At 41.2% G+C, this 25,348-nt stretch overlaps 1 protein-coding gene across 14 annotated transcripts in view; it reads left to right on the top strand.

Annotated features, from left to right (window-relative positions):
- Positions 1-25,348, top strand: part of phldb1b (pleckstrin homology-like domain, family B, member 1b) — a 104,157-nt gene that overhangs the window by 25,070 nt on the left and 53,739 nt on the right. For 13 of the 14 annotated variants that reach the window (XR_006828759.1, XM_046073795.1, XM_046073794.1 and 10 more), the window contains exons 4-5: positions 1,117-1,287; positions 24,728-24,853. Coding sequence is in view for 13 of the 14 variants with exons in the window: in XM_046073795.1 (XP_045929751.1) it covers positions 1,117-1,287; positions 24,728-24,853 (297 nt within the window). In the remaining variant the exon portion in view is untranslated. Of the gene's footprint in view, positions 1-1,116; positions 1,288-5,159; positions 5,589-24,727; positions 24,854-25,348 lie in introns of those variants that run through there. The other variant, XM_046073803.1, reaches the window with a different exon arrangement.

Here is a 25,348-nt window from a genome sequence, read left to right as displayed (position 1 = left end):
CCTTTCTGTCTCTGTCTTTGCCTCTGCAGGCTGGTATTGCAGGGACATTCCTTTCTTAGAGGTGGTGTCCAGGCAAGGAAAGTGTGTGTGACCCTGTGTGTGTGTGTGTGAGTGTGGTGGTGTGTGTGTGTGTGGGGGGGGGGGGGGGGGGGGGGGGGGGGGGGGGGGGGGGTTGTTTTAACATATTTGTGGGGCCCAGAAACCTGGACTCCACTATACTTGAGGAGTCGACTGCTTTTTGATTGTGTATTTTTTTTGTTGTAAGACTCTCATTGTTCTCTTACTGCTGGCCACAGTCCAGATGAGAGAATATCAAAGCTGATAAAAATGTTGTAAGAAAGTAATAGGTATAATGAGCAGCAGCGAATGGGGCAACAAGTGCTTTGCAGACATTTTTTTGCCATGGCTTTTGCCTCTCAGGTTGCATACAGGCCTTCTGCATCTACCGTTTTTCAAACCAACTTTAGATGCACCCATGCCTGTGTGACAAAGGCCTTGATGACTGCTGGGACTTTGAAATATGACAGCTGCAGTAGCTTGCAAAATAGGGCTTTGGGGTAGAGATACACATCTATTCCTGTAAAAGGTACAAAATGGGTGCTTAGCTTATGTGAATAGTTTAACCCCCTCCTCCTAAGCCAGTCTCTACAGCAGTAACAAATACATGTTTCAAACACAACAAATAAACAAACACAACCACAGTACAACATTTAAATTGAATTTACAGGTTATTATTAACAATGGGGATAACAGCCGGGATGAATTGAAGGCCTTTGAACTTTGTTCCAATAAGCTAACAAAGGAGGAAACTTCCTGCAACTTTAACAGCTAGCTATGTAAGCTGAAATTATTATTGTTATGAAGAAACCTCTCAGCTGCCAGTCTTAGCTAATGAAAAGCTAATACACATAATACTGAACATCGGGTCAGGAATCATAATCTTTCTGTAAACAATTCATGCACTACTACGTTAAATCTTAAAATCAATTTTAAAAGATCCCCATAACCAGCAGTAACATACTGATCATCTCCTCAATATCTACTGTACGTTATCAACCCAATTACATATTACTGCACCACATCAGATGTTATTCTGACTCTTCTTCCTCCCCTTAGGCCGGACCACACTGGGTCATGGTTCCATGGACATCAACATCCAGGGGCCCGGGGTGGCAGCTCAGCACTGCTACATAGAGAACAGGTCGGGGGTCATCACGCTGCACCCCTGTGGAAACCTCTGTGCTGTTGACGGTCTCCAGGTCACACAACCCATGCGCCTGTCTCAAGGTGGGAATCCGCTGAAACATCCAACCCATAACACACTCTGCTGTCATTTAGTTGATTTTAATAATATTGCTTCTACTTCAGATGGATTTCCACTTTCTCCACAGTAGAACAAATATTACCAGATCTAAAATTGATCTGTGGTTTCTGTTTAACTCAGCTGTAAGTTCACCTTCCTGCTGGTGTGTATTATCTCAGTTACTGTAAGAGATCAATCCATTAGCTCTCTGCCTAGTCAGAGAAAAAGCAGCGCCCGCAGGTCTATTGAATAAAATGCACAGTATGTGCTTTTAAATTGCCTTCGATTGAGGAACAGCCGAGTTTCCTGTGTTAATGAGTTACCAGAGTGAGTTTTGACGTGCTCAGGCATGCAGATATTGAGGAAACCAGAGAGAGAGAGGAATTGATTTTGGATCTTAGCTCGGACTCTGTGGAGAACTGTACTAAAATGATCCCCAGGGATTGACAGTTTCAAGATAAAGGACTGTTTGCACAGCCTCCTGGGGAAGCAGGGAAGCTATGGCAAAAGCTAACTGTACCCCACGTCAGACTCATCTGTCTAACCAACAACAACCCTTAAAGTAGAAATTCACAAGACGATGTAACTGAATGGATCTCACTGATTCAGTAAAGAGAAATGTGCTGCACACAAAGAAGTCAAGACATTTTGCAACAAGGATAGAACCTGTTCAAAGCTTAAGATATGTCTAAGCTGAAGGACAAAAGTGAGGCTGCATGCGGTACCTTTACACTTTCACAAGCTACAGGAAATAATAGTTTGTGCTCTCATTCATAACATTATACTCACTGATCTGGGGACAGGGCCAATTTAACAATAGAGTCCAATAGAGCAAGTGGTCCAAGCAATTAAATGATAAGACATAGGTTTAAGCAAATCCCCAGTTTAACCCAGACCACATTATTTAGAAGCAAAAAGGTGAACACACCAGACAATGAAATCATCAACAGCACTGTAAACGCTACTGGAAGTATACTGTAGCATGCCAAATCTGAACCAGTATAGTATCTCTCATGTCTACACTGAAACAGGGTTTGCTTGCTGTCATTCCTCCTGCTCATACTGGACATGAAGAGATCCCTTCCTAATGTGATTACAATGTAAGTGATGGGGGACAACCTCCACAGCTTATCTTCAGCAGTCTGAATGATCTACATCAAGTGGCTATCGTCCACAGTTACTGTGTTTTTAGTTTGAAACTTTCTTTCTGTTACTAAACTAACAGACAGGTGTATTTTTGCATCACAGTCCGGCCCGCTGCTGCTTCAACAAATCAGAGAGGAAGTAAAACTGTAAACCAAACAAACTGTCTCAATTTAGTCATGGAAATTCATAGACGTTTACGTCCGAGCCTCGGAGGGAGAACAGCGTGTTATGAGAATGAGTTAAAGGGACACTACTCATCATTACTCACAGTGCTCGCAGGATGTGAACTTCCCTCTCTGCTGCTGTGTAATCACACACTGCAGTGTTATTTCTCATTCTCAAATGGATGACAAAGACATTTTACATGGAAGTTATTCCTTTCTAAATGCTCTCTGCATACAGTATCCTGTCTTCTACATGCCTTTGTGATGTAGAAGAAGAAGTGTGTTGCCTGTCAGAGTGTCCCTCTGTCTTTTGGTATTTCAACCTGGACTCTGGTTGGGTAACCTGAGCAGGGACACAGGGCTATTTATACTGCCCCTCTACCCCCGACACTGTTCCAGAGGGAGTTTCAGGTTGAAGAATGAGTGTGAGGGTAAACTGGAGTTCACTGTCAGGGTCCTGGGAGAGTTGAAATGAACAGTGTAAAGAGTTGAAGTATGAAAAGAAACTGTTTTGGTTGTTTACAAGGCGGCATCGCCTCCTGTAGTGCTCACGCAGGCTGATACAGATCTAATTTTACAGCAGGAAGTGGATCAGACATTATTGGTTACACAACATTTTCTATACCACTCCCATGATTTATGTCTATTGCATGAGTAATACATTGTAGTACACTTAAAGGTTCCCTACAAGACAAGTGAAGTATTGTAGGTCCAGATGATGCTTCATAGTAAGCTATTATTAAAACGCTGATGTGTCACACTTAATCCAATGCTGTCCACAGTCTGTATTTTCATTTGAGTGATGGCCTCGACTTATCAGTGTTACAATTTCTAGAAAACTGAGCAGCAACAAGTCAATATTGTTACAAAATGAAAATGCGCTCAACAAGCTTTTAGCTGTAATCCTCCTGGATTTACAACATAAATCATAAGAGCCAGTGGAGGGAAATCCTGACAATGAAAGGGCATGTAAAAACTAAGCCAGTTTGTTCAAAGCGAGATGAGCTGATGTTTTAAAGGGATAAAGGTTAGTCGGCTTGATTCAGAAGGACTACGAGGGGAGACAAAAATCTCAACAGAGAAAGACATTAAGACAAAAGAATTTCTGACTAAACACCTAAACCCATTTACACTGTGAGTAGAGTAATAACTGATGACATAATTTCTGGGTTCTCTTAGGTATTAGACATACGAAAAAAAATATCTTGCACACGTACAGAGTTGGTATGAGCAACAGAAAATTTTGAAATGTTTAAAGGTGCATTCTACGGAAGCCCTAAGTGGTCATCGGTTAAAATATTTTTTTACTCTGATTTCCTGTGATAACGGGATAATTATCTTGAACTCAAAATAACAAAACAGTCGTTTAACCCAGGGGTCGGTGTGGTTTTCAGTGTCTCTGGTTACCTCAGTTGGTAGAGCATAGGATTCATAGTTAAGGTTGCATGTTTGCAAGTTTTTTCTTATTAATCTTAATCACACAATCCTTAGATTGAAAGTCCTGTGTTCTACCAACTGAGCTAACCAGTAACACTGAATTATACTGTTATCACAAGAAAACAACATTCGTTATCTTAAGATCACAAGATAATTATCCTGTTTTCACAGAAAATGGAGTAAAGAAATTTCTGAATGGATGGCCGCTTAGGGCTTCCATAGAATTCCAGAACAGTAAAATGCTGCTCCATAATAATAATCACAACATATTATATACATATTAGACCATTCACAGGCCATGTTTCTCAGTACTTTACTTTTTTTTATACTTGTAATGGAGTTTTTGTAACAATAAGAGTGAGGCTATTTGTACTGCTGATTTTACTAAAGTAAAGAATGTGAATACTTCCTCCACTATTGACCTTATGCGGCCAGATCCCAGTCTTTTTCTTTACAGTTTGTTGTTTCAGATGGGACACACTGGCTCTGTATAAAGTCAGTGGGGCAGACAAATAAGCATGTGATAACCAAGCAAATAACCGAGGACACACACACTATCATAATATTTATTGCAGTGGTTAATGTGCTTTGAGAACACTTGAATACTCCCTTTAATGCGTATATTTATGTCTGCTAATGTTTAAAGCGCACCTTTGTTCCTTTCATATTATATAGTAATAAAAGATATGAGAGAGAGTGTGTGAGAGCCACACCTTGGTATGCTTTCTCACCGTGGCTCTCTGTTACAATCAGCTTTCTTGACATGACAGGTCAAATCCCAGTGGGTGTTGCCAACAGAGTTTAGACTCAATTCAGGCCACAGTTTGACATTAACATAATCAATAAATGTTACTGATCAGTTTAATTCCTCTACTGTGGATTAATTAAAATGTGTGTGTGTGTTGGTTCACTCCCGTGGGCTCTCTTAGAGACCCCCCTCTTCCCCTTTATGTCTCTCTCTCTTTCGCTCTCTCTCTCTCTCTCTCATTACACAGCTCTGACTCAGGATCTCCACCTTCTTTTCTTCCTCCCGCTCCTCCTCCTCCTCCTCCTCCTCTCTGGCGTCTCTCTCCCATTCCCTCTCGCCCCCTGACAGCCCTGGCTCTCTGTGCGGGCTGAGCGATGACTGTGAGCCAGCTGTTTCTCTCAGGGGTCCCGGCAGACAGTATGAGATAGCGTCGTTGCTCCGTGGAGCGCTCGGAAGGAGACAATGGACAAAGATTACAGTGATTGTGAACTCCCGCACTGGTTTGAATGAACTGGGATATACCAACGCACCAGTGGATGAACCCGTGTGTTAACAAGTGGGCAAGCAGACAGCTCCCTTTGTGGACATTCAAATATCTGCAGAATATATTAGGCTATCTATGGGGTTTTAGGATTATCATAACAAAAGCGCGTCGGGACAAAACCCCATAAACGCTCCTGTTGTTCCACAATAATTCGCAGAAACGGAGAAAAACACGTGGTTTTATTTAAAGGAGCAGAGGCGATGAAAACAACGGAGGGAGCGAGGAGTTTCATTCACTGGAGTTAAAGTAAGTGGGTTTGTCTTTACTGTATACTAGTTACAGGGTTTTAAACTCTGTGATTGTTGTGCTGTTTGCTTTCAGCACTTGCTGGGCTTGTAATTTGTGGTAGCCCGGTGGATGGTGTCATTAACGTTACTGTGAGGAGACAAGTAGCTTTACAGAGTAACGTTAACTTAAAAGTGATTCTTGTTGGCTAGTTTATGTGACTACAGCTAGCATATTGTGAGCACGAGTTGCTAATGTGGACAGCATTGCTTTCAGTTGTTCTGTTTGGGTTATTTTTACCCAAAACACACACTTTCGCCAAACTCCGCTTAAATATCTGACAAATGTAACAATGCACTTTCATACTGTTGAACTACAAGTAACATTAACAGAGCAATACCTACGCCTTTCCATTAATTAATAGGGAACTTTTTTTTAATTCGGCATCTTATACCAAACGTTACTTATTCCAGTTTGTATTATTTTCTTTCTTGTAATTCACAATTTGCTCGTCCACTGAAGTTGAAGCCGGTGGGCGAATGCTAGCTGTGTTAGCTTTTGTTATTACAAAAGTTCTGATTTTATTTACATAAAACACCTTCTTATATTACATTTTATGCCGAAATATTTCAAGTACCCTTCTGGCCTCATACAGTTGTTAAAGTCACACTTTAACATGAGCCTTTTCCCCCGAAATGCAAGGAAATTCAAAACTGCCAAATCTTTGAACGGAGTTTGGCCTGTCACTCCACACATGCAACATGAACACCTGCTCCAACGTTGCTGTCTCCAGCCACCCAGTTCCCCCTGCCTCCATGTGAGTTCTGTTTATAGACTACAAACATATACAAGTCTGCCAGATCTGCAGACAACCCCCATCCAGCCTGGCATGACCAGACCTCACTGTATCTGTCTACTGTTACACTGCTATTCCTGGTTGCCAATGTGACCTAACCAGGGCTGCTATCTGGAATAGAATAGAGCTTTTCTTTCATGCATTCTGCTTATTCAGAGGCCTCTGGGTCCATGACTTCTGATCATGTTAGACAGTTCCAACCCAGGACCTTCTCACTGAGCCATTGTGCTGCTCTACAAGTGTGGTCATCCTCTCTCCACTGTTGTGCCTCCTCAACATCTGTCATTTCTGACACATTGTGTTGACCCCATTGTAAAGAAAGGATGTGAGGAGTCAGAGAGAAGCCCCTCTGCAAACAGTCATCAGGCTGCTGTGAGTGTGATGTGGGCTCCCAGCGGACCCAGGGCACAGGTCAGACATGCATGAGGGACAATGGGGGCACATCAGCACGGAGAGAGAGGAAGGGAGCTGCCAGCAGCTGGTACCCATACGCTGTGTCAGTGTGTGTGTTCCTGCATGTTGTTGAAACAGTCTTTGACCGTACATCCTCTGACTACGGCGAGGTCAAGGCAATGCGTCCAGATGAGACGGTGGTTAAATTCTGCAAGTCTGCCATGCCACGAGTAGACCAGGGTTTTGTTCACGCTGCGGGCCTTTACACTGAATTGCAAACTGCTTACCATATCTGATTTTTCTAGCCTGTGTACTAGTGCCAAAAGACAACACACCATCTCATGTGTCTGCCACTATCGCTGCTTCTGTCAACATATTTTGATTAAAGTACGCGTCCTTGAGTTCTACAAGAATAATCTCCCCGCAAGGAAACATTGTGTCTTATCATGCGACAGAGCCACAATTAGGGCAGTTGTTACAGTTAAATTATACATGCTTTACTTATTGTCAAGGCAATGCTGGCATATTCAGATTAGGGATGATACCAATCCCGATACCTCAACCCAGGGTATGTTTTTCCAAGATTTTAAATCTGTATAGCTCCCTGCATGGGTCAGTTTTATGTAATGATCCTTCGTTAAATGCTACTACAGTAAGTTTACAGTTTAAACTAAATCATGCATCATGCATTTTGGGGGCATTTTTGCCTTCATTTGAAAGGGTGCAGTAAAGAATCATAAAGGAAATGTCAGGGCAGAAAGATAGGAGGATGACGGGCCCCTGCCATGTTAGAAGCGCAGACAATGACACTTTGTTCACTAAATAATGCACTATATTTACCCCGCTCCATCTGATTTGAGTTGCCTAATTCTGAGTGTGAAATTTATGCTGTATATACTACCCTCAAAAAAATACACCAATGGAACTAAAAATTGTGCCCATGCACACTACTGTCAGTCAACCGTTCCACCATATAATACTTCTCATTTTATAGGTGCAAAAAATACTATTGTGCGACTCAAAATGGCACGAATTGATTCACAGGTGTCTGAAATCTCAGTTTACTGCTCACTATGGTCAGCTGCTGAGTCTGTATTATATAAGGAGTGGTGATGGAACAAGGGGAGTGAATTTTTTGGACATAAGTCATTTGGCAATCAGTTTGAGTAATGTGCGTCTTAGACCCCCAAGTATAGATAAGTATGGAAGCCATGATTGTTTTGTGTGTAATTGTGCAACTTGGTTACAAAGTGATTTTTTTTTAAATAAACCTGGACATGCTGGAAGCCAGTAAGTGACAGGTTGGATCTGTGATGTTGCACAATTTGCAACGTCACTGTGTGAATTTGATGTGGGCAGATCACGAAGGAGAAAAGGAACACGGCTTAATGCACAGGTGCGTCCAGCAACAAGGGCAGACTTGGACATCAACCGATCGGGGTCACATATAAAGGACAGAAAACACAAATTGGGCCACTTTGAGCAGCAGCCTGCCTCTAAACCACGTGTAGATCACACTGTTCGGTTCAATATTGATTAAGCCTCAGTTCTGAAGCCATCTGGCCCTGGGAGCATGTTTAACAGCAGGGGATTGGCTTTAGTTGTTCTTACAAAAGGGGGGGGGCGGGGACATCTGTTCAGAAGAGTGGTTAGCCTCCGACATGTTACTGTGATGAGCGTCCACTAGAGACAGTAGCTGACACCCGTTGGATACTGCAGCTGGTCTGTGGGATGTGGATGCTGGGAGCATTAATCTGTCTCCTGTGAGTCCCCCAACTTTATGCAAGGACAATACTAAATTGCTGGAGTACTGCTGATTTAAATCTGTTCCTTGCGGGTGTGTTTTTAAATCCATCAAACTTTCTCAACTTTGATGTGGTACACCTTACTTGGGACCTTCTGGTTCGGTTCGGTGATAACATTTGATTTCATAAATGAACTGACATAAAAATCCCTCACAAACAAAAAATATTCAACTTTTAGGAACGAGCGATTATTTTCAAACCACTCCAACAAGTTGCAAAATTTTTATTCTATATGTAATTTTCTGATGATCGTTTGTAAAATGCCATGGTAGAACGCAACCTATTTACTGGATTTTTGTATGTGACCCACATTCAAACTGAATTTGCTGCACAACATAAACTCATAAGCTGTGTGTGAAGCAGCTGCCCTGTAGCAACCACTGTCTCCAGATATCTTCCGTCGTGGCATCCCGCTGGCGTCAGACTGGTTTGAACATGTGATCACTTCTTCCAAGTAATTTCTTCCAACCTTTTATTTGTTCAGACGGTTATTCCCACATGATGTGAATGCAGGGTTAGACCTCTCCTCCTCTGCCTGCTCCTCCTCCCCTTTGACTTCTTTCAGGCCAGTCCCATATCTTCCTCTGGTATGTGTCTGTGTTTGATGGCCCCTGGCTTGGCGAAAAGCAGTCATTGATTAACTGGTGGGTTTGCATCCCTGGCCTTTGCTGAGGCTGTAAACCATCAGCTTTCCATAGCAACTGTCAGCCATAGTTTTGGGCATCCCTTTGTCTGCATCTCCTCAGCGCTTTAGTGACGTCTCATGCTGGTGGTTTAGTGGCAAAGCCTTTGTTTGTTGCGCACAACACTAAAATGTCCGTTGTTCCTCATAGTTAACTAATGGTGAATGAAAAAGTTGCAGTCACTACAGAGACTTTTGGCTGAGAGGATGAGTCGTGAGTGAGGTTTTCTGCTATTTGAATCACAGCCAGGACTTAATAAAGCAGATTTCCTCAGCCGCTGCTGATATGTGCTCTCATCAAGTGGAAAACTTTATAGTACCAAACTGCATCTTTTTAGATTTTCTCTAAGCTTGTGTTGAAGAGCAGACATTACTGTATGCTGGAAGGCACTTTGAACATATATTAGAAGCTCTTTTCGATGGGTTAAAGTTCTACTTGGTGTGGGATTTGAATCCACTTTAAAGCTGGACTAGGTCACTTTTGAACAATGAAACAGGACCGTATTCCTCTTTCAAATGAAAAGTTGAATTCGTAAGAAATAAAATGAACCCTTGCTCAATTCAACACACTCAGGGCTTTTGCTTATAGCCTCACTTGGTCTGGTATGACCAGTAGCTTATTGTGAGTTATGTTAGCCAATGTTAGCAAACGTTAGATAGGTACTAGTGTAAACTGACTTTTCAATGTCAGGTAGTTGACTTTATGTTTCTTCTACTGTTGGACTACATTTTAGCACGTCACAGATAAACATTTCAGTGGTCTTACCGTGTCTCAAAGTAAAACAAGAAGTAAACTTTCCTCAACATGAGATGGTTTGTTGTTTTCCTGCATGTGCTCCCATTTCAGTTGCTATGAGTCATGCTACCTAATCATGAAAGTGACTGAAGAGAATCTTTGGGAATTTAGAAGCTGTTATTTTTATAAGCTGACTTACAACAGTAAAACCGGTTTAATCTCATCCATTTTTGTGGCCTTTATGTATTTCTGTCACTATTTTTCTGGCTCTGTCACCGGAGATGATGTCCCCATTCTATATGCCACCTACAAAGCTCTGATTGGTTCAGTTGTTTTCCAGCCAGAGAAAACAGCCGGCAGTGAGCGCAAAACCAGACCTGTTTGAGTCACTGAACAAAACAGTGATGTGGTCTGGAAACAGGCTACCTAAGATGATCTCTGCTGGCAGCTTTCCACTTTTTAGATAGATGAAATAACAAATAGCAAGTTGGTGCACTACTCGCACCAACAAAACTGATCTTTGTCATATCATGATAAGTGCAAGCAACACTTTTAACAAAACTCTCCCGACTGTGCATGAAGCCATTCTGCTGACATGTGAAGCATTCTCGCTCCAACCACCTCTGATTCCTCTGATCTAATCTTCGGGGAAATGTACTTGAGGCTAAGCCGACACACTGGAAAGATTTAATGTGGTCAAACGCAGAGATGTTATTAGAGAAATGATGGAATATTTGGTCCACAGACACATTTCAGATAGGTTGAACAGACCAGGGCTGCTAACCCATTTTAATGCAATAACACCCTTGGGGCATGATTTGGCATGATTGGCCTGAGTGGTCCCAAAGGCCATCAAGAGGTTTGAATTTTTTCTACACTGGTGTCAATACACCATACCCACATTTCAGATACCACACTGATAACACTTTTTTCTTACTTTGGTAAGTACATTTTTCCTCTCAGTACATCAGTGAATAATAAGTATAAAATGAACAAAATTATAATATTAATGCGGTGATTTCTGAATCAATGAATTGTTTTCTTAAAGAAAAATGCCCAACATTTGTCAGAATTTCTTGGTTTCTGTCAATTTAGGGCTGCAGTCATGATTCTTTTTATCACTGACTGATTACTGGACCGCATATTTTTTCTCGGATTAATTGATTGATTGTTATAAAATAGTGACAAAAATCCATCACAACATCCTGGAGATTGAAGGTGATGCTTGTTTTGGCCACCAAGCAGTCGGAAACCCAAAGACACTTGTTTCAGTATCCCAGAAGTCAGAGAAAAGCCACAGATCCATAAATTTGAGAAGCTGTCATCTGAGAGCCTTTGTCCTATTGCCTTGAAAACTATTAATTGAATATCATAATATTTGTTGAATTATTTTCTGTCAATCAAATAATTGATTAATCAACACATTTCAATACATTTAAATAAATTAAAATTGCAGCTTTACATAATTATGAAATGAATGTCTTGAGGTTTTTGACTGGGCATTTTTCATTAATTTGCACGGTCCGCCAAGATACAGGACTGTAAACAGAAGTACTCTCTTCTTCACGCTTTGTTGACTTAACAATTGATGTGACGTTAGGACCATTTAGCAGGTCCTGGCTGAAAGGTGACACTTTGATGGACTGTAAAAGGCTCACTGCAGTGAATGAAATATACAGAAAGTTAGGAGCCCTAAGCAAAATCGTAATGCACGTGTCTTAACAAATCCACGGGTCTTGGATATTTTGTAACAGTTTCTGCTTGGAGCCGGTCCTTGATACCCAACCCTAACTATATATAGATATTCACCTTGACTCAATTTGTATCAATCCTTGTTTGCTTTACAGTATGTGCTCTATAATCCACTTAGATGTCCCTGCAGTTTCATTAGAGAATGGGGTTATCGTGTCCTTGTGGGAAGGTAGGGATGCTTTTTGTGCCCTCACTCATCACTGAACACGTGCCATATGGAAAACTCTATGCAGATAAAAGGATGAATGACAGCTCACACATTCTTTCCACACTTTTTAAAGCATATCCCTGGTTTATCTTAGGTTGTTTCTTGGTTAAAGTGGGGCCACTGTGGAGCACAGTGTGGGGGCTGAAACATGCTGTTCTTGCAGTAATAGAGTGCACTCACTATGATGAAGGTCGTGATTAGACCAATCGTTCCTGCAGTGCTGGAGAAATTGTTCTCTCTCACACCGGTCATGGAATCAATCTAACTGATTAACTGGGAGCACACACACCTCCATTTATCCTTCTCTCTGTGAGGCCAGTCTCTCTTACGAGCATTGCCTGTCCTTTCCTGTATGACTTCATTCTAGTTATGAAAATGGCATTGTGTCATATTTTCCTGTCGGAACGAGTTTGAAGCCCAGCCGTTGATTAAACAGATCTCCGTTCCTACCGCAGCTGCTTTCGCTGAGCTCAGCCTTGGAGAAAACTAATCCTGAACCGCTGGTTTTTGGAAGAATCCTTTCATGCTTATCCCAGGTCAGAGAGTTATGAAGGAGGGGAAAAGAGAGAACAAGAAGAGATGCTGGTGTGTTTTAAATAACTAACGTGGTCATGCCATATGTGGAGCTGATATGTTACTGCTGCTCCACATCGTGGCTAATGAACTGTTGGTGACTGAAGGATGGAAGTGAATGAGGTTTGCTTTTTTTCAAGTTGGAATAAGATCCAATTCAGGACTTTAGTGCTGCTTATATAGTCCATCCCTGCAGTAATATTGGGGATGATGTTTTTAAAGTGAAGAATATATAAGCTATTTACAATCACAACCGTCAATTCACAGTGTAAGAATTCTGTCCCAAAACCGTTTGCATGCCTATTCCCTTACACAGTGAACACCTTTTAAATATATACAGTAGAGCCATTGTTTCCTGATGAAGCACAATAACGTTGTCTGCTAATGAAAGACAGGAATTTAACACAAATGAAGTTTAGCTGTGCTGTTTGTTTCTCTCTGGAGTGGTATTTAAAGTCCTATTAAAACTGTATTTAAGTTAAAGGGGCACTCCACCAATTTGCCACATCAAGTTCAGTTTACTAAAGTTTATTAATAAAAATCTTTGTAGCTCCAGAGGTTGCTTTCCACAGTCTGAGAAGATTCCCCTGGTGATGTCATAAGGCGTATCTAGGAATGGGCTTGAGACTTAAATATTTGAACAGAAACCTTGCATTACAAACTGAAGATGTGGGCAAGGTGTGGGGGGATCTAACTAACAACGCTACTGAGTTGCATCATGGGAAATGTCAGATCCCGTATTATCCGAATTAGGGCTGTGCGATACGACAATGATGATGGTATGATATGTTTGATGATAGAAAAACGTCTATCATATGCTCTACGGTTTATTTCATTGTGTCGCAAATTCCACACTTTACCGTAATATTTTGGTGAGGGAACGTCACTTTGCACCGCGGTGAAGTTAGTTTTATGTTGGAAATCGACATCTATCGAATGTCCAATGTAAAACTAATATCCAACTTGAAACTAACTTCACCGTGGCCCATTCTTCCACACGTGCTGGTGTTGCAGGGAAGACTTTTGCATTTAAAATAATAGACGAGCGACACAACACTATCCAGCAATGTCAGCCGCGATGTGTGTCAGTCAGGCAACGTTAAATGACTTGCCCATGGACTTAGCTTTATAGTTCACCACATGCTGCTGTTGGGATGTTAGCTGTAGTAGCAGGAGAGCTGTGAGCGTCGCTGTTCGGAGCTGCTGTGCTGCTCTGGGACCGTCTCGTCCTCTCATGTTAGCTTTGCAGGAGCAAGTCGCGTAGGTTTGCTAATACATAACTTAGCTAACATCAGTGACATTACTTGCTGTGTCGTTGTATGACTCTATATTTGTCATTGTGTTGGATTTCTCCAAAATCGCATACCCCATCTTTTTAATGCAGAGAAATATCCCAAGTTACAGTTGGAAATGTCATATTTCATTGAATTTACAATAAATGTTCTATATCGGGATGTATATCGTTACTGGGATATGAAATGACCTATGTCGGGATATGATTTTTTTGTCATATTGCACAGCTCTAATTCCGATTCAAGATATTTCAACCTCTGCTGCTTTGATATTGACAGTTGTTTCTTAATCTGTCTGTTGTGACTCCCCCAAACTTTATGAAAGTGCATTGCTAAATCGCGAGAGTACCCCTTTAAGTACTGTAGATAATGGAATGGGAGTTGTCATCTGGAGGGATCGTAAACCAGATCTAACGTTGGGAGAGAAATGAAGTGTGAATTAATGGTCAGGATTACTCGAAAATCTGTCATGGTTTTTATTGGTTGGAATTCGTTTTTCTGCCTCCTACTTTCCATGTGGTACCCAACAGATAGAAAACAGATGGTTGTTTTCCAAACAGTAAAAGTAATGGGACTTTGATGTCAAACTAATTTTGTAGATTCTTTTACATTTATTGAGAAATAGTTGTACACACAATACCATGGAAAAGAAGCTAATAACGTTTGATTTTATGGGGACTTTAAAACAGCTTGATGGATATCTTAAATAATACAGTCAGGATGTGTGCTGTTGTGTAAGAGCTCATTAGACTGTCGACAGAGGCAACAACGCCAGGAAGCATAAATACTGCAGGACCAAGACATGAATTTAATAGACACCCCGTGAATCTATTGTTGTAGTGTGATTTTTCTTTGAGCATGTTTTCTGTTAAATAAATTGGCCAGACACAAAAACATGACAGTAATTACTGTAATAATAAAGTTTTTGTTGTTTGTAAGCTGAGAAAAAAACATTTAATAAAATTGTTCCAATTCTATTTAAACATGTTTAAACAATTGGCCAAAAACACACTTTAATGCTGCACTATTAAATATTTTCCAAGAAAGTGGATCAAATGATTTTGTGTAACGTGGAAGGGGTTGCTCATAGTGAGAAACATGCTTAGAATTATCCCCCGACACAGTGAGTGTTTTAGCGTCTTTCAGCTCATTGTTTTGGTTTTTTGGCCCACAACTTTTTGGTTTAGTCTCATGGCTTTCATTAACCTGCTGCAACAGGAGGCTGTTTTCAGTGAAAAAGCTCTAATAAAACCATTGTACACAACCTGCCCAGCAGCTACAGACACAAACAAAGCTAAAAGGAAAGTGTATATTGTTCTTACACTCATCAGGCCAACAAAAACACTGTTTCGCGTGTCTGCTGGATGTAAAGCATGTAAATAAGCAATTCCTTGCTAATGCGTTAGCCATATCAACTTTATACTATATACAATAGGCTATATATATTGTGTTTGTGCTTGTTCCTCTGTCCACAAGGTACTGAAAAATCAATTAATGCTGCCTTAAGCGAAGTTACCGAAAGACAAAAACATTAATCATACTGATGGGAAGCAGAAACAGAAGTAATGCTTTGAGTAATTCGGTGTCCCCGGAGAGATGGAACTTGTTCCAGCATTAAAAAGTTGAATAGAAACAGCTTCACCAGGCAGATCTTAATCTGCAGAAACCCATTCAGTGGTATTCTATCTTAATCAAACCCAGAGCATACGTTTCAAAACATGTCCTTCATTTAACCAAAAGTAGCTTGTTTGCATTCCCTCACTGAAACCAAGGTTTACAGCTAGCAGGTTTTGAAACACAATTTGCAAATGTCAAAGGGACCACCCTCCCTGCTGTAGGGAAAGTTGATCACCAAAGAGCTCAACCTCTATCACCCGTGGGTTCACCTTCATTCTCACCTCATCTGATTGGCTCCTGTGATGACTGATCACCGTAGAGAATGTGACCTTTTGAAGAAGAAGAGGCGAGTTTGCACAGGCCACCCAGAGAGACGTGTGCTTCATAGGGTACAGAGAAAGAGTATATGTTGGTGTTTTGCTTGTACCGTATTGTACGTGCTAACTAGGTGATGTCTGGACAGCTATGGGTAGATTGACTGACACGTCCTGTTATGTAGTTGTCAGATGAACTCATAAATGTGTTGAGCAACATTCAGACATGCCAGAAAAATAAACTCATCCCAAACATTTTTTCACTAAAAGCTCTTCCAGTCTAAATAAAGGGTTTAGGGGTTTGAGGTGCGGTTAATTTCTCTGAGTGGTTAGGGGTTTGGCATCTCTCTGGTCTCATTAACCGCCGCGCCTAGCAGTCTGTTTAATATGAGGATGGTAAGTCAGGAGCAGATCTGTCTAGAGCTGGAGATAAGGTGGGAAATCCCCCTTCTCCCCCACTGTTTGGATGGAGACTGGTGTTTGAGACCAGAAACAGACGCTGTTTCCATAAACACAGTTGAGATAAGCTAATGATAAGCACCTGTCCTGCCTGCTCCTTCTAGAAGATTTTATTTTGTGATCTTAAATGTTGCTCAAGCTGGAAGTGTCTTCACAGATCAGTCATATCCAGTTTATTGACTTTACAACAAGTGTGTCCATTAAAATTACCTTTCATTCCTCTCAATGCAAAATGAAGCACTGCAGTTTCTCTGTGTCAACACTGTGTGGGCGCTCTATAATGGAAAAACTACATGATTTATGATCCTAACCCTCCCCACCTCCTCCCTACTGAATATGATACACGGCCCCATTTAGAGCATCTCCAAATCCTGCACTGTTTCAGGGGCCCGGATAAATGCGCCGTGTCTTTCAGGACCATAAATCTACACTTATTTTGTCACGATCAATTGTCTGACACTCCCTGAAGTGTGTCTCCTCGCTGCTGGAGGGTCCATCATGATAAGTAGCTGCGTGGTGTTGTGGTGGCTGAATTGATGAGGACTAATTGGCATCAAGAGACTGCCAGTAATGACTCCGTTTCACTGAAAGCTTAAACCAGATGGATTGATTAGGAAAATAGCATGCGTTCAGCTGTAGCCCGTTTATTGATAATAAATTAGTTTTTATATTAAAGTATTGTAAAGGTCAGTTTCCACGGTATTTAGTGCCAGTTTTCCCTGAAAATGTCACAATGTGTGAGTTATTTTAAAGTATCAGTAAAAGGGCAAATATTCAAGAATGTTAATGTTCAGATGTATTTTAGGAATCAAAGGATCATTCTGGAACTCAAAGTAGTACGCCTTAAGATTTCAGTCCTGGCTGATTTGCTGAATGCTTTTGAATGTGAGGCAGCAGGACACTCTCAGTTTGCATTAGTAGTAACTGGAATGCGACTGTGCTTTTACTGGCTGATCCTTTTCCGAACCCACCCCTTTATCCTTATCTTTAACCACTTGTCAGTATCTATTGATCTTTGGTATGTCCATAATTAGTGTGCACTAATGCATCTTGAGGCCTTGTGACCTCATCCTGCTTAAGACAGATGTGGGTTCTGGGTCTGCAGACACTGATGAAGGGACGAGTGTTCAGGATTTTCCCCCTCAGAAATAAACTTGATGCTTTTGAACAATTGGATTTATTTCAAAAGATATTTTTTGGGCCTTTATTGGACAGAGTGAGGTAAAGAGGGACACGAGACACAACAAAGGTTGCCCGGCTGGAATCGAACCAGCAACGTTGCAGTTATTTGGCATGCACTGTAACCATTCTGCTGAGTTGCTCCAACTGGATTTATTTCACTCAAGCCTGATTTCTTGTTTGCTCTGACGTAAATAGAAGACAGCATCCCAGTGGAATCCTATAATAATGATTTGATTACACTGTGTTTCACACGATTCTTTTGTGAAAATAGACATTTTTTTGACCCCCTTAAAATGTAATAAAATCTATTATGCAATTATAAAGGTGGGCGGGCCACTACATCCCATTAATTTCTGTAAAAGCACAATGCAGTGTATAATGGTACATACCCTTCTGTTTGTGTATGTATACAGTAGGGCTCCAGCTATCCATTATTTTAGTAATCGAGTATTCTACTGATTATACTCATCAATTCATCAAGTAATCTGATAAGAAAAACTATCGCTTGGCGCACCCGATACCCGGATCAGCTAAGTAACTCATTTCACTGTACAACCCAAACTCACTGACGGAGAACAACATCAACAAACGCACGTATGCATATCCAACTTAGAATTATTAGTTGCTAGTTGAGCCTTCATCTAAACTAGCAATCATGATTTACGTCAAATGCTAACGTTACCGTTAACCTTGTGTCGGGTCTGCTCCATGGACTCTGCATAAACCGGATGCTAGTTCTGTTTTACAGTAGACACACTGTAAAGAGTTGTTTGTTTTAATAAAGCTTGAAGTGATCCCAAACTTTGGACACTTTCTGTCTTTTTCTCTGGCCTGTCTCTTCTTCGTCTCTTCCTATTTTCTGTCTCTTCCTCCATTTTGCAATCCGAATTGTGTCGCCTTCACTTGTCCACAGCATAAGCACGTTGTGCAACAGTAACAAGGCAGGGCGCTATATATAGTTATATGGATTAAATGAAGCATTGATGCAAAGAATTTGCATTTCGATTACTAAAAAGCATATTAGCAAATTATTTGCATCAATGCTTTTTAGTAATCAAGTTACACCAGTTTCTCAATAAATTTTTAACCCAGCATACAGTATGTGTGCTCTTTGTTTTACTGACTCATCGTGTCATGATCCCTGGTGGCCTCTGTCAGCGACCACACACACACACACTCAGGGCCTGTAGGCAGCTGAGGTGCAGGGTTAGGCTCCCTCGTGGGCAGCAAGGGACTCAGTCAGAGAGTGAGTGTCAGCTGCCAGCAGCAGTTTGCGCTGAGAGAACAGTGTAGAGGAGGAGATATGTCTTCCCTCATCCATCAGCCTGCAGCCGCCTCTGCACCGCTGGGGCCTGCATGTCCACACATACACAAAGTAACACCACACTGAACAATGCTGTCTGTGCTGGGTGTGATTTACAAATAGATCCCAGTGTAATCAAGTTGTTAGTCCAGTATCTATATAGCTCATGAGCCCAGAGCTTCATCACCACAAATACATTGTCATCCTGTGGTAAACACTGCTCAATAATACATGGTATTTAGAAAATAAATGTGTACGGTTAAATTCCAACTTCTGTGGGTGGGCCCTCTCGTGACTTTACTAACCGTGTCCAGCACGGATGACTACATTAATACTACCACCATGTGTACAACACTTATAGTTTTGAGTTAAAACTGCATGTTTTATTACATAAATATACATAAATACTACTACTACTACTACTACTACTACTACTAAACTTGTGTCGACGTCAACTTTTCTTAACCTTTAGCAAGTAGCAAGTGTTCTTCTGGATAATGTTTGTCAAACACAAACAAAAAGCATATAAGACAACAGTCTTTGGACAGAATTTGGACTTAAACAGTGTTTAACAGTGTTCTTTGCTGAGTGAAAGGCCCGTAGAATGAACTTGTAAAGCGTGAGTACAAGTGTCTCGTTGTTATGGAGTGGGATCAGGGATTTAAATGACCTCTCAAATGTTGAAAAAATGCACACTTACTGTAATCTGTGTCCGTGGTAACATTTGGCTGCTTTGCCATTGATGGTGAATGATGATTGACGAACTGCTTACGAAAGTGGTTGTGTTATCAGATGCCGTCATCCATCCGTTCACACAGGGTAGGCCCAGAATGAGTTGCTGTGCTTCTCTTGATTGCCATTTGTTCTATGCTTATTGACATACTGAGAAAGCTACTTTGTGTTGACGTGTTACCGTGGGCTGGCTAAAGCTATTTTGGGTGTTTGATAGTCGGAGAGAGCAGGCTGTGGTGGTTTGAGTCCAGGGCAGGCTGTTAGATTTGCGTAGATAGATTTGGCACTTTGGTTGCTGTCCGTGGTGCTGATCAAAGGCTGCACCTTTGCAGTTGCATGGAGTCTTGTGTCTGTACACCCTTGTGTAGATAAACGTGCTTGGGTGGCACAAGAAAAATATTTGCAGCGGGGGCCAGTCACAATTATGTAACGCTGCTGGATGCGCCGTCCCAATTCAGATACTGGTTAGTGAACTTCCATGTAACACTGTACATTTGTACTTACTTGTTTAGTGTGTGAATTTTGACAGGCTAGTATTATCTCAAATCAAAAACAGGGCTGGAAATTGATTGCTACATTTAATTATTATGATTACACTATCTGGGTGCATTTTGCCATCATTTTAAGTATAAAATGCACTTATGCACACACGGAGGAACACAAACTGACAGGTCGCCGCGACTTGTCAGTTTTTCTCTAAATGGGATCATAATTTACTAAATGATCATTAGAACATGCTGTTCTGAAAATGACTTGAAACTAGCGAGACCATGAGCTCATTAGGAAAGTGTTTATTGAGGTAGTAAATCAAAAGGGAGTAGGGTCATTGTCTCATAGGCTTCAATACAGTCTGACTTCTTTTTGCAACCAGTGGAGTCGCCGCCTGTTGGCCATTAGAAAGAATTCAGGTTGAAGGCACTTCTGGATTGGCCTCACTTTTCAGACCCTGGGGGTTACGTCCATTTATTTTATACAATACTGTGGCTAAATGCTAACAACAGCATGCTAACATGCTCACAATGACAACATGCTGTGATTAGCAGTTATAATGTAACCATGTTGGTTAAAGCTTATTAGCATGCTAACATCAGCTAATTATTTATCCATGCTTGTATAAAATGTTTTCATTGCCACTGGACATATTAATCAGTAATACAATAAAGATCAAATCAAACAACATCAAAGTGGTATATAACCTGAGTCAACATTGTTTTCCCAAACCCTCTAACAGACACATTCGTTGTTTGACAGAAGTGCTGAGTAAAAATGACGCTGTGTGCCACAGAGCCGTCACCTAACCCCTCCAGATCTCAGAGTGAGAGATGAGTTTGTCACGACTGTGTCAGAAACACAGCGCTTCAAGCTACGTTCTTTGTACCAGCATTTTCATTGGAAGTGACTGGATTGATCTTCACCGGGGAGATCATGTTAGCGCAAGTCAGACGCAGGAGTGTGCACTGTGAGTCAGGGAGGTGGAGGGGAGGAGAGCGCTGCCGGCAGAATCCAGAGGAAACAGGAGCTAGGTGAGGGAGTCGAATGACTGCCGAAGCGGAGAGCATGAAGACACTGTGGCTGAGCTGACGTGGCACTGCAGACCGCAGTATTAACATCCTGATGACTGCTTTCAAATATTCTGTTCAGCATCTTTTTGTTTTTCCCTTTCATGACCAGACTGATGGTGTACTCATTTTCTTGCTGATGAGACCTCCAAATATCGACAGAAACAATTTCAACTGTGGAAAATACCAACCAAAATTATGTTGACTATGGTGTCGTAACCACTGAAGGAAACGCTGATGGAAATTTTAAACACTGGCTGACTGACTGACTTCACTCCACATATGGGAACTGATGGTGAAAAAGAAATACTAACGCAAATAAGCAGAGTGCTGCATTTGGACGGGCCATGTAGGCATGTGGCATTTATTGTACCAATATAAAGTATCACTTTAACTGGTATTTCGCACCACCACTGTACTAGTCAGCAATTCTTCACAAGCTGTTGACGTCCTAACTTATATGCAGAATACACAACTCTGTGGGCAGAATGTGGTAATTGTAAATTTGGCTACATTAAGAAGAGTAAATGTCTATAAAACATCATAAAGGGGCACCAAGGCCTTTTCTTTTCTTTGACTATGTCTTCTAAGATCCCGCTGCCTCTCAGCTTTTGAGGCTTTGACTCCATCAGACGTAGATGTAGAAATTAAATAAAGTAGGATTCTAGAACTGCATGGCTTGCTGCAAAAGTTGTTGCAAAACTATTTCTGGTGCATAGCGTAGAAGAAAAATGGAAGCAATGACGAGTGACAGCCCAGCAAGAGGTGTGTATGTCCAGTCAGGTGAGGGGAATCGTTCCTGTTGATGTCTGCAAGAAGGTCCAGGGTTCAGATCCACCATTTCTCTTCGCATGCTGGGTTATCTCTGAGTACTTCGATTTTACTCCACAGTCCAAAGACATGCATTGTAGGTGAACTGGCAACTTTAACTTGTCCTGATGTGTGAATGTGTTTTGTGTGAATAAAATAGGAGATATTAATAAAAGAAAAAAACAGAGAGTACATTGTCTTGACAAATTGATGTATAGGCTGCATATAACTCCACTTGTCAGAACAGAACAAACACCTTTTTTCCCTTGCCGCTGCCCACAGATGGGCCTCATGAGAGAATCTGGTGGTTTCTTCCCAAGCTGTCAGTGTGTGTCTGTCCAAAATAAAAGAGCATCTGGCTTTGTTGTACATCACCTCCGCCTCTTGGGTAATGGAGAAGTTTCCATCTTTACCGCAGGCCTCATGTTCTCTGACGACAGGCAGGGATCTTATCTCTGCCCGAGCCGGAAGACCTTTCCCTCGTAATCTCAGCAGGACAATGGTGCCACACTGAGAAAGCAATAAACACGAGATTGCTTATCTATTATCGAGCTTGTGGCACATGGAGGGAATTAATTAGTTATGTACATTATGTGTTTTGACATTTCAAACCAGGTAGGAAAGTACCATAGAGACTGTGTGTTTGTCGGGTCTGATCAGTGTGACTAATGGCTACAGTAATATTCTTTGCCTGTTACCTTCACACTAGAGACACTTTCTACCAAAAAAAAGCAGGTATCCTTTTATTCCTGACAGCCAATGTACAGGGGTGAACCACCAAATGGACAATGGTGTTTTACTTTGAATAATAGTGAATCATTGGAAGATTTGTGAGTGGTCAAGCACCATGCATACTCTTTTGTTTGTCACATTTCAAAGCAGCACTGGGGAAACTGAAGTTAAACCAATAACTGATTTTTTGGACCCCTTTTGAGCAGTGAAAACAAGCTATTGACACAAAACTGACACATTATAACTTTATAAAGTGTTAAACTTCCAAATATCGTTTGTCCCAGAAGACACACTCGTCCCACGTACAGAATATCCTAATGCAAAGCGCGTATCGGTACTAACAACTGTTTTTTTTCTTTAGAGGCCAACAACAGATCTTTAAATATACTTCGGAGAAGTTTTGAGGCGAGAAATCAACTGTGTAGAGTTTGAATATCGGCAGTTTGGCGAAAATTGGTAGCGAATCGAAAATGTACTCAAACGTTGCTGCACACATCGGCCGTCCTAGTAGACAGGGTTAACTGGCCGACATGCATACAATCAATAACTTAGGTTTGGGCACACATCCTGTGATGGTTAGGGTAAGGGTAATAGGCGAGGAAAACAAGGGTCCAAGGGGTGGCAGCCAATCCGCGGGAGAAGCATGCTGGTGGCCGGTCAGCTCCTCCAGACCCAGTCAGACAGACCACTGCAGCCAACGCAGCAGACGTGTCCAGCTGTACAATAGTGTTAATGTTCGTACCACTGGTATTCTGTCTTTAAATTCTCAGTAATGTTGTAAAGTTTTAACCTAAGTCTAGAAACATCTGGCTCGTGATGTACAAAACATTCTTGGCTTGTGAAACTTAAAAGCACTTTGGAACAAATAAAAAATAAACAGTAGGATGTCATTGCTTTATTATTATCATTATTATAAATACAATATTTGCAGGAATTATAGTATTAGTATACTATAATTATAGCATAGTATTAACGCATAATGTCCACTGATTACTACGTTGACACTTAACACTAGCTGAGCGGTCGTTTTGTGCGCGGTGGCTTCTGGGACAAACCATACATGTCACATTTGTCTGCGGCTCTGCAGAGCTGAGGGGGACTGCAGTCTTACTCACAGTTATTTGATCCATTGTTATATAAATACTGATAAGTGCAGCTTTAAAGAGTTCCAAGAGGTTAAGCCTGAATTAAGGCAGAATTCCTTGCATTAACTGAATTGTAACAGCACTCTGTGTATTTTATGACGATGGTAGTGAGATCACCATGCACCTGAAAACCTACAATGAGTTATAGCATGTGTGGACTGGACATTTTCCATAGCTAATGAACATCTAACAACAACAAACTCAATATCGTTTTTAAATAGAAGATTCAGCCTGTCAGCATTTTGTTTACTGTGGGCTTAAATACCAACCCAAACAATTTTTTGAGAGCAGCTTATCTCCTTAATTGGATGATGTATTTCCTGTAGAAGCAGGATGTCAGGGCGAGGCACATCAGATAGTTCTGTGTAAATGATGGGATTTCATTTAACCAGAGGAGACGTGCTTATTTGATGTTGGGGGTGTTACTCATTACTACCAAATTCAAATTTTTATTTACTTCTCCGATGCAGAAAAATGAAAAAATGATGAGAGATGTTCAAATATAAATACAAATGGGTGTTTTCGTGCAAATTCTAAATATCTTATTTGATGCCACTCCCAAACTTCTGTGCTACTTAACGATCTCTACTCCGCTCAGCTCATAGTGTCATCCATCAACACTTTCACACAGTGACAAGGGACTGCCCCCTTGCCTTGCGTTTTCTTGTGACTGTGTTGTTGATGGCGAACACAGTGTCATCTGAGTCAGCACAGCCAGACGTGTTGTTGGTTCCTGTTTGAGCACTTTGCGCTGCTTTCCCCGCTGATGCTGTCAGAACATCTTCACCTTACTTACCTCTCTGTTGACTTGTATGACAGTCCTCTGTGTGTACTTTACTGGATTCTGTGTGACAGTGGACCACATGTCTATCAGTTTGAAGATAATGGACCCATACACTTTCAGTGAATCTCACAAAATGTGGTTAATTCCTTAAAGCTGTCCTTTCTGTAAATTCCAGTGGGTTCTGTGAAGCAAAATGAAAACAAATGATGTATGTGCTGTTTTCCAGGCTGTATGCTGTGTTTTGGCCAGTCAGCCTTCTTCCGCTTCAACCATCCTGAAGAAGCCTTCAGGATGAAGAGCATGGTGCCCCAAGGAGGAAGTGTCTCCACCAGGGACTACAGACCATGTCCAGGTACTATGCGGTCGTGCACGCTCATATTACAGCCATTCTGTATTTTACTGTATTTTCAGCCTGTTTTCAGTCAGCATTGCTACCTTACACATCATGTCAGGGTTTCCTTCTTCCACAAACATTGGCCCAGTGTGAATAAAAACACACTGACTTTTTGTTATATGAATAAAAAAGCCTAACAAGACAATTTCCCCTCCTCCAGTTTCAATATGGCTTGTGTGAATGAATGGGCCAGATTGTTGCAGAGCCGAGAGTATTTTACAGGTGGATGTTTGCACTGCAGTAAACCCTCCGGCATTTTTCCTTTTTTATAGTCTGGCAAGGGTGGTGGAAGTGTAGAAGCACAGGATAGTCAGCTGGGACTAAAGCAGTATATTAATTTAGTGATATACAATACTGGGCAAATATATGGCTTTAATAATAGTTTTGCTTTAACGAATGTACTGAGTTGGTTTAAAAGACTTTAAAGAAATTTTTATATTCTAAACATTAATA

This window comes from Micropterus dolomieu, linkage group LG17, assembly GCF_021292245.1.
Source record: "Micropterus dolomieu isolate WLL.071019.BEF.003 ecotype Adirondacks linkage group LG17, ASM2129224v1, whole genome shotgun sequence".
NCBI classification, from domain to species: Eukaryota; Metazoa; Chordata; class Actinopteri; order Centrarchiformes; family Centrarchidae; genus Micropterus; species Micropterus dolomieu.
The sequence above is the reverse complement of the archived record's forward strand: the minus strand, read 5'-3'. Positions and strand labels throughout refer to the sequence as shown.